We start from the raw sequence: 10655 nt of genomic DNA, 5'->3' as shown, positions 1-10655 counted from the left end.
TGATATGCTATACTCGAAGAGATTCTCCTCCTGATCCACGTAACAACGTCAGATTGTTGATTCCGGTAACAGACAGCCCGAAATCCTAAAAAGAGAGAGAGTATTTGAGTTCTAGAGAGAGAGAGAGAGAGAGAGTGATTTTGGTTTCTTAACCTTTAAGCAAAGCCAAGGATATTTATAAACAAGTTAACCCGGTCAGACTCATCGACGAGACGACGTCCTTGTCGACGAGCTGCAGAAGGAAGTTCGTCGACGTCAAGATGGCCTTGTCGACGAGCTTGAGATTTCAGGATTTCCCAAAATCTCTTAGCATCTCATCATCGACGAGCTACTGAATCTCATCGCCGAACTAAACAAGAGGCTTCGTCGACGAGCAAAGAAGCCTCGTCAACGAGCCTTGCAGATTTTTACCTTTTAAAATTTTCTTTCTCTTTTCTCATTTATTTAATACACTTATCTCGGGTCGGCTTCTTACAATATATTATTCAAATCGTGTGGCATGAGAATGTTTATAGTTATTGCATACTTAAACCTAATGCTTTTATGAAATGACGGTTGTATGTCGAGTTATGAAATGATGACTATATGTCGGGTTATGAAACGGCGGTTGTATGTTGGGTTATGATATGACGGCTATATGCTTGGTTATGATATGATGGTTGTATGCCGAGTTATGATATGATGACTGTGTGTCAGGTTATGATATGAAAACTTTATGCTGAGATACGAAATGACAGGTTTTATATGGAAATGTATACATGACAGGTTTTATACTGATTTTTGAAAATGAGATCATATTACAGTTTTTATTACGTAAATTATATATATGACTTATGAATCCCTGAGGGTTTAGACCTTGTGAAAAGCTCGGTACCACATCTAGTGGAAGAGATAGAGCAGCTACACGATAGTGGACGTCTAGGCCTTTAGACAGTTGATTTGGTTTGTGACGCGAGTGGACCACCCTTAGAGTCGGGACTAGGCCGCGGTAGGCAAATCGTACTTTAGAGCATGTTTTTGGCTTAACATTGGCCGGCTGGCCATATGCTAGGTCTAGTCTTCAGACCACACAACCCGATTATGGGGGTGATTCATGATGTATGATGGCCCAATAAAGAGGGTTCTTTATCCATATATGTTATTTATGAAAAATGGGTTATAATGAGCCAACAGTATGTTATCTAGGAAAATGTATGCATTTTCTATTAAAAAGGTGTGAGTACAAGTTTAATAATGCTTTTCACATTCAGTTAAATGAAACTATGTTTTATGTTCACACTACAACTCATGTTAGCCACACATTGATGATAACCTAATCTGCTTTACTGAGAAGTGTCTCACCCCAATATCCATCTCATTTTTCAGGTCCTATAGGAAATCGGTCCTAGTGTGCTACGAGGCTGGGAGTAGTTTTTATTAGTTTTTGTAAGTGTGGTGAGATACTGGATTTTGTGATGTTTAGTTTATTTGGGATGTAATATATATAACATGGAGATACAAATGTATAACTGGGATGGTTTAGAACTCTGGTAATGTGATTAAGGTGTAGTTATTTTTCGCTGCATGTTTAAATTGAGTTTATGGACAGGGACACTCGGGACCCCTATTTGGGTTTGGGTTGTCATAAATATGGTATTAGAGATATAATGTATAGGAAATAGTAGCACTCTGGGCCCACCGGGTTTGGGGCGCTACATCTGCTCCTACTCGGCGACATTGGAAGGGAATTAAGCACAGTCAATGCTATTTGAGAGTAAAGCAAATTATTACAACAACATCCTCCAATCATTCAGAAATACTAGCTATCCATGAAGCTAGTAGAGAATGCTTGTGACTTAAATCAATGATTTCTCATATCTAAGCAAATTGTGGTCTTCAATCAATCAAGGATACTCCAACAATTTTATATGAAGACAATGTTGCATGCATAACTCAATTAAGAGGAGGATACATAAAGGGTGACACAACAAAACATATCTCTCCAAAATTCTTTTGTACACATCAACTCCAGAAGAATGGTGATATAGATGTTTAGCAGATCTGATCAAGTGATAATCTAGTTGATTTGTTTACCAAAACTTTGCCTACTACAACATTCAAGAAATTGGTTTATCTCATCGGAATGAGATATCTTAAAGATCTTAGCAAAATGACTTAATATATGAGTGACATCTAAGAGGGTGTGTTATGAAAAATGTGTATGTCACTCCATCTTCTACCACCCCATCTTCCACTACTTCAGTTTTTTCACCCCAATAAATGTGTTGTTATCCATATTGTCTTATAAAAGGGCACCCTACCCCTCACATTTGGAACACACATCTTTGCATGCTTGTATACACATTGCATGCTTGTATACTCATTTGCATGCTTGAAGTAAGTAAGGTATATAGAAGCCCCCGGGAATAAGCTCAGGTGGTAAGGACTTGCGTCAGATGCCCTTGGACAAATGTGAAGTTTGGGGTTTGAACCTTGCCACTTGTAGCGCAAATCCGTGATTATCTCCTACGTGTTAGTTGAGGGCACGACTGGCGTAGGCGTGCGGTTAGTCTGGTGCGTAAGCTCATGATATCAATGTTATCCAAAAAGAAAAAAAAGAAAAAAATAGTAAAGTATATAGAAAGAAGAGGAGAAATAAAGAGAAAAGAGATCTTTTGTATAAGGTTGGTTCCCAATATTTTGTACAAGATCAGTTCCAAATCATCTTGTAATTCTATCCGTGATAGTGGAGTTTTTGATCCCATCCACCCGTGAAGTAGGCATAGCCGAACCACGTAAATTTCTATCTTGTCTCTATTTATTTATTTTTTAATTTATTTTTCTACATAATTTATAACAATTTATTTATTATAAAGAAGAAGTTAGATAAAAAAAAAATTATAAGTTGACTTATATATTCAAAATGACTCAAGCCGTATGTCAATTTAAGATACATCAATAATGCATCAATAATTATATAACAGTAAAAAAAAAATTTAAGATGTATTTAAAGTAAACTAATTTATTTAAAAAGTAAATTTTGGCTTTTGAAAAACTTCAAAGTAGAAGCTGATTTTTTAAGAACATACAAAAACTATTATAAACAACTTTTCCGGGAAAAAGTTTCTAAAAAAAAAAATCACCCAAAAAGAAAATGCCAAACTCACTTTTAAAGTTGAAACTTAGAGATACTCGCTGACATAAAAACATTATTCGACTTGGTTTTCTGCATTTTTAAACAAACGCAGGAACGTAAAATGCAAGTATTAGTGCGTAAGTATGATCATAGATTTTTAAGCAGCTCAGGACTTGAAGACACTGGATCCATCCACAGACCACAATGGCTACCCACTACGGATTCATCTTCTTCCTCTGCAGTACTCTTCCATTCTTCTTCATCATCTTATTCTTCTCTGATCCCGTTACTGCAAAATCAATCGTTGAATTCCCATGTAATCCACCTCACTACAACTCGTACCCATTCTGCAACACCTCACTCCCCAAAGCAGCCAGAGCCCGATCCCTCATCTCCCTCCTAACCCTCCATGAAAAGATCCAGCAGCTCTGCAATAATGCCTCCGCGGTTCCCCGCCTCGGCATCCCCGCCTACGAGTGGTGGTCGGAGTCCCTCCATGGCGTCGCCACCAACGGCCCCGGCGTCTCCTTCAACGGCGCTGTCTCGGCAGCCACCGGCTTCCCGCAAGTCCTGCTCGCCGTCGCCGCCTTCAATCGAACCCTCTGGCACTCGATTGCGTCCGCGATTGCCATCGAGGCCCGAGCGATGTTCAATCTCGGGCAAGCTGGGTTGACGTTTTGGGCGCCGACGATTAATCTTTTCAGAGATCCCAGATGGGGCAGAGGCCAAGAGACTCCCGGCGAAGACCCCATTGTTGCTTCTGCTTATGCGGTGGAGTTCGTGAGGGGGTTTCAGGGCGGCGGTGTCGAAAATGGGTATGGGGGGAAGAGGATTTTGAAAGGAGTTGGTGAGGATAACGATGATGATGGTGGTAAGCTTATGCTTTCTGCTTGTTGCAAGCATTTCACGGCTTATGACTTGGAGATGTGGGGGAGCTTCAGCAGATACAACTTCAACGCAGTGGTAAGTAAATTGGGTTTTTGCCCAATGTTTCTTTCTGTTTGTGAAGCATGATCAATTGGGTGTACTGCGATTGAGCTTGAGCTTGAGCTTGAGCCTGAGTTTGTTTGTTTTAAGGTTACGAAGCAGGATTTGGAGGATATGTATCAGCCACCCTTTCGGAGTTGTATCCAGCAGGGTAAAGCCAGTTGCTTGATGTGTTCTTACAATGCAGTAAATGGTGTTCCTGCGTGTGCGCGGCAGGATATGTTAGAGATGACTCGAACTGAGTGGGGATTCAAAGGGTAAGAGTTTCTGAGAGCTCATTATCTGTTAATCGAGAAATTTTTGTTCTTTCAAACTTGATTGATTACACGGATCAGATATGACTACTAACTGGCAGATAGTATAGTATAGATATATTACTTCAGACTGTGATGCTGTGGCAACAATTTATGAATATCAAAAATTTGTAAAAACCCCAGAAGATGCAGTTTCCGATGCTCTTAAAGCAGGTTTTCCCACTTCTTCCCTTGTTTTTGAGTTCCATTGTAGATATGGATTTTCTTGGGGTACTTGTATATGTCATCTTCTTGTGGTACTTGTGTATGTCTTCATTATTTCAGAACTGCTCATCTGCAGGAATGGATATTAACTGTGGAACCTATTTGCTTCGAAACACTCAGTCTGCAATTGAAAAGGGGAAGGTTCTGGAGGAAGACATAGATAGAGCTCTTTTCAATCTTTTCTTGGTCCAACTCCGGCTTGGGATTTTTGATGGAGACCCCAGAAATGGGCAGTTTGGAGAGCTAGGACCAGAAAACGTCTGCACTTCAGAGCACAGGAGTTTGGCACTTGAAGCGGCAAAGCAGGGCATTGTGCTCTTGAAGAATGACAACAAGTTCCTGCCTTTGAAAAAGAATGGTGTTTCTTCATTAGCTATTATTGGTCCAATAGCAAACGATGCGATAAAACTAGGAGGTGGCTATACAGGTTTGGTTTCTGTGTACAAAACATAGTAAAAGTCCACCATTTCATTTGAATTAAAATAGCAGATATATGGTATACTTGTTTCTTTGCCTAAATATATAATTTCGTTTGTTTCTCTTTTTTTAATTCTTCAAACTATTCTTAAAACTCTCGAGTCTCAACCAAATTTGTCACGAGAACTAGTTTCCTGTTTTTTGCTCTTTCAAGAAGCTTACCTGAATATTTTCCAATTCATTTCCAATGCCAAATAACAATAAATTTATGATTTTTTTTATTGCTAAAATAGTTATATGGATATTGTAATTTGCAGGAGTTCCTTGCAAGCCTAACAGCCTTTTTGAAGCACTTCAAGATTATGTAAAGGAAACATATTATGCAGCTGGTTGTAGTGATGTACCTTGTGTTTCTGATGCTGGTTTTGATGAGGCCATTTTTATCGCCAAAAAAGCTGATATTGCCATTCTAGTTGTTGGGCTGGATTTGTCCCAAGAAACTGAAGACCGTGATCGGTACAGTCTTCTCTTACCTGGTAGACAGATGGCCCTTGTATCATCTATTGCTTCCACAAGTAAAAAACCATTGGTTCTAGTTCTTACTGGTGGTGGACCCCTTGACATATCATTTGCAAAACATGACCCACGAATTATGAGCATTCTTTGGATTGGATACCCTGGGGAGGCTGGTGGGAAAGCACTTGCAGAAATCATATTTGGGGATTTCAATCCAGGTTTGTATCTAAAACCATGAAGGTGTAATTCCACCCTCTTGAATTAAGTCATGCCTACTCTGATTTAAGAAAACATTGTCATTAACTTCAAATTCTACATGAAACAGAATGGTAAGATTTATGCTTTTATTTGTCTCTAGCATCCAATACCCTAGGAATTGATAATGTTAAATTTCTTGATGTAATTCTTGGAAATAAACAGGAGGAAGATTGCCCATTACATGGTATCCCGAATCATTCACCGATGTACCCATGACTGATATGAACATGAGGCCTGATCCTTCACGTGGTTATCCTGGAAGAACTTACCGATTTTACACTGGAGATAGAGTATATGACTTTGGACATGGCTTGAGCTATAGTAATTTCACCTACAAGCTCCTATCAGCACCAACCAGAATAAGTTTACTAGGATTTATCAAGGCTGGTTCCCACGAGGAGCAATTACACCAGAGAGGAGATGGGGTTGATTATATTTTCATTGATGTAGTGGAATCCTGTGCTTCGTTGGCATTCAATGTTCTGATCTCTGTTACAAATATTGGAGAAATGGATGGAAGCCATGTTGTGATGTTATTTTCTAGACTTCCAAAGATGTTAAGTGGTGCTCCAAAGAAACAGCTGATTGGATTTAGCCGTGTGTATGCTAGTTCTTATAAATCTACTGAAACAAGCATCTTGGTGGATACTTGTGAACATCTTACACTTGCAAATGAGCATGGAAAAAGGATATTGCCCTTGGGTGATCATGTTCTAGTGTTAGAAGATCTACAATTTTCTGTTTCGATTGAAATTTAATTGTGTTATAAGCATTGTTGTTGTTGTTCATTGAGACATGCATATTATTTGAAAGGGGATTTAATGTTTATTGACACTGTTGAAGGACAAATAATTTGACCCTGTTGAGTTCCTCGGTTTGGGGAGTTTCTAGAATGAAATATTGTTAAACTGAACTCAGTAGAGCTCAATTCAAATGGATCTGCGAAAAGACCTTGCAATCTAGAAAGTTGAATCTGAAGCAGTTTTATGTATAAGGGCATCAAAAACCCCATGGGGCTCAAGAAGTCAATGGAAATCTGCTCATGGCAAACTTAAACAGAGCACCTACTTACTAGGTTTTCTGGAATGGAGATGCAGCCACACTTACAGCAAGGTACATATTTCCCTCTTTTTTTTTTTGCTGAACTACCATCATGGAATTAGTTTAGTTTGAAAAAAAAAAATTATTTTCTTTTCATCTTAAATATGAACTCTTCCGGGCAATATTCAGGTTTCTAGAGTGCAAAAGAAGCTGTCACAGTTTCCAAGGATACCGGACCATTTGGATTGTTTGTGGACATGGAAATGCAGGTAAGAGATTCCTGCAAATGCTCCTTTGATTTCTTTATTTTTCTCCTTTGATAGTTTGTCCAGTAAAATTTGAATCATGGGGAAAAAAAATAAACAGATAGTTCGACATTTTTTAATGGTGGTTTGACAGTCAAATCTAGTAGTGATAAACCTTAGCTGAAGTACAGAAAATGATGACCAACCTATTGGTTACTGTCATATTAGTGGAGACAAAAGGCTATATAACTTCGTGCTGTGCTTCGGAGCACAGAGTTTGAATCTTGGTTTTAGAATTATGTGTGATTTTACGAAGTTCAATTCATTTGCATTAGGTTTTGTCGAAATTCACTGAATTCTATATCTAAAGAAAGTCCCAAATGCAGCTTAAAGAGGTGAAGGAAAGAACACCTAGACATGGCCTCTATTCTAAATCAAGGTGGAAGGGGCCCAAGATCATGACCATCCAAAGCATTATGTTTTTCCCTCAGATTTTTATTCTACTGAAGTCATTTTGATCATTGTTTTGGATAGGATTGAACAGATGTTTAGGACAGTGCAGTGAGTGGTGCCATATGCACTATTGTTTAGCCTTCAGTGCATAACTTATGAAGGTAAGGTGTGGTCAGTGTGGTTGGGGGCACATCACCACCATTCATTTGGTGGATCCCACAAAAGTGCATGGGACTCACCAAATGAATGGTGGTGATGTGCTTGTTACATGCAAGAATTTTTTGTTATAGTGAGGGATAGTGCACTAGGTATTGTCATGGTGGAGCTAGGAAGTCCTGACACTTGTTAAAGCCCTGGGTGTTATTATCCAATGCCATGTTGATTATCAACATGTTTCCGACATGACCCAACACGTGTCAGAAATTAATTTAATTCTTATTATTTTTGAACACGTTTGAGTCAAGGTTGGACATAGCTGGGACACATCTGGGACACCCAATGGACCTAAATGTTGTGATTTATTCTTCCTCTAATACTGTTGTTGCGTAGAACAAAACCCAAAAGCAATTGAGGAGATGGTCAAGAAAAGCAGTGGCGATAGAGTTTGGGCCTTAGCCCCTTGTTTCCTTGCACCACTGGACCTCCTGAGCTTCCCTTTGCATTGCTGAACCAGTGATAACAAGAGGAGTTGCTGGAGCTGCAAGATCAAAGGGACAGAGTGAGTAAGTCACCAAAGAAAACACTCCAATGTCAAGGAAACTTTCGACTCTCCGTCTCAGTGTCTTGGCTTCTCCTCAAAAATTTTTTCTTGGGTTTTCTTACCTTATAGGAGGCAACAGAACAAAGTGTCCCAAATGTGTGCTCGTGGTATTGCGACATGCTGGGGAGTCTTAGCCTTGTCTGAAAACAAAAATGAATTAATTAATACTTGACACATGTCAAACACATGTTGGGTAAGTATTGATATCCAACATGTGTCCGATACTGACACTTTAGATTCTTTTTTTTTCCACTTCCGTGGATACCTTCTCAAGGAAATTTTTTTAGGTGTGCTTGGTATGATACCAGACACATTACCACCATTCATTTGGTGGGTTCTATATACCAAATGAATGGTGGTAATGTGTCTGGTACATGTATGTCCAGTACACCCAAGAATTTATCGTTATAAAGAGGGAAGGTGCACTTGATATTGGCATGATAGAGCTATGAAGCAGCTACACTCCTAGAAGCCTCAAAAATCAATGTCCAACACGTGTTGAATAATCGGATGCAAACATGTGCCCTATATAGCCAGGATATGTCTAACATGTGTCAGAAATTAATTCAATTGTTTTTATGTCTGAGAGTCTTGGGTCACGTCCGGATCACGTGTTGGACCTAAACTGCTGCATCTTATTAGAGTTTTTTACGGAAATATTTAAAAAATAAAATAAAAAACACAAATATAGAGGAAAATGAGAAAAAAAATGTATCCAACCAAATTTTCAAAAGTTAGTTGGGTTTAAAAAAAAAAAAAAAAATAGGGGATGGAATACAGCTGATGCGCTGTTAGCGAAGAGAGGAGAGAGATTGCATTAGGGGAGAGGGGTGTCTTGACATTAAAGTACCTAGTTGTGCTTGTCAGCAATTTTTTTTTTATTTAAAAAAAGGGGATAGGACACGTCACACATCGCTGACGGGTCAGCACAGATTAAGAGGAGGGGCATTAAACCTTTGTCAGGATTTAAAAAAAAAAAAAAACAGGGGGATGAGACTTTAACTTGTCAATGAATAGTGAATAGTGATCAAACTGACTTTTGGAAAGTCGGTTTGGAGTTAAAATTAATTTCGCCCGTCCCTTGCATGCATGCATGTGTACGTAAAAAGACCAAAATCGACTTTCCAAAAGTCGGTTTGGTTACGCCCTCACCTATCCCACCAAACTTTGCATGTCCAGTCCCTTATTTATTCGTGCATCATCCCCTTACTATCACTCATCTTTTCTCTTCTTTCATTTCATTTTTCTTCCTTAATCCTCCATCCTCCACCACCTTGCATATAAACTTTATTTTTAAGAAGTCAAAATGACATCAAATTCGTTAGCTAACAAAGTTACGGTCTTATTATGTATTGATGGTGAGATTATTCATGGATTGACCAGTATTGAGTATAGCACAGGGCCAACAAAGGTCATTCGATTTTTAAGGAGGATGAAGTTAAAAAGTTTGAAACAAAAAAATATATGAAGGATTAGATATTAATCCAAATGAGTACATGTTAAAACTAACTTCGAGATATCCGCAATGAGGGGGTGGTGAAAATTTTTTGTACATTTGCGTCCCAATGAAAAATGATGCAAATGTCCTAATTGCGTTGGACCCGCAGAGTTCTTGTCTAAACGTATATGTAGTTAAGATTTTTGTTAAACGTGGTCCTCGAAGCAGCAGTATGGGCGGAGCCCCAACTGTGCAGGGGGAAGCATTTATCCATTCTCAACCATATAATGAATATGATACTGGTGAGATGAGCAGACTATTTGATCACCTTTCATGGGTGGCTGTGGCAATAGATTTGAATGACATCTCCGGTACATCATTTCAGCCGAAATTCTTGTTAACAGAGCTTTGACGTGAAGAGGCTACTTAGCAAGAATTCAATGTGGGAAACAATTATTATTACGAACCACAACCATCAATAGAGTATAGTTATGACCAAAGTTCAATTGGAGCTGTGTCCATACCAGACTTCTAAATGGTTCCATCTATTATCATAAATGAGAGGGGGGGTATATAAGGTCTAGCCAATGCAATTTGGTATGGACTGTGACTATGAATTAAAGGAAGAAGAGGATTTACAAGAGGATTTTGAAGAGGCAGATGCAGGGGTAGATGAAGTTGGTGGACAGAATGATTATGGTGTTCAGCATGAAGAAGTTGTGATGCCTCCTTAGAACACACTTTTCGGTCATCAAATAAAGTTCGTCATCTGCAATATCTTATATTTATATAACGTTACACTTAAATATTTTAAATTTATTTAAACTAAAACATATATTAACCTGACTGTAAGTGGGAACAGGTCATTGCCGACATCAGCAGGCAAATGTGGTAGACCAACTCTAAT

At 38.8% G+C, this 10655-nt stretch overlaps 1 protein-coding gene across 1 annotated transcript; it reads left to right on the top strand.

The window, feature by feature from the left end:
• Nucleotides 1–3112: 3112 nt before the first annotated feature.
• On the top strand, nucleotides 3113–6724 carry LOC131144757 (probable beta-D-xylosidase 6). The gene is made up of 6 exons (XM_058093609.1): nucleotides 3113–4078; nucleotides 4193–4359; nucleotides 4472–4569; nucleotides 4697–5047; nucleotides 5355–5771; nucleotides 5974–6724. The coding sequence occupies exons 1-6, from the start codon at nucleotides 3320–3322 to the stop codon at nucleotides 6567–6569; spliced, it is 2388 nt and encodes a 795-aa protein (XP_057949592.1). The 5' UTR covers nucleotides 3113–3319; the 3' UTR covers nucleotides 6570–6724.
• The last annotated feature ends 3931 nt before the right edge of the window (nucleotides 6725–10655 follow it).

Source organism: Malania oleifera, chromosome 1, assembly GCF_029873635.1.
Source record: "Malania oleifera isolate guangnan ecotype guangnan chromosome 1, ASM2987363v1, whole genome shotgun sequence".
Classification (NCBI taxonomy): Eukaryota; Viridiplantae; Streptophyta; class Magnoliopsida; order Santalales; family Ximeniaceae; genus Malania; species Malania oleifera.
Note: the sequence above shows the minus strand (reverse complement) of the source record. Positions and strands in the feature narration are given on the sequence as shown.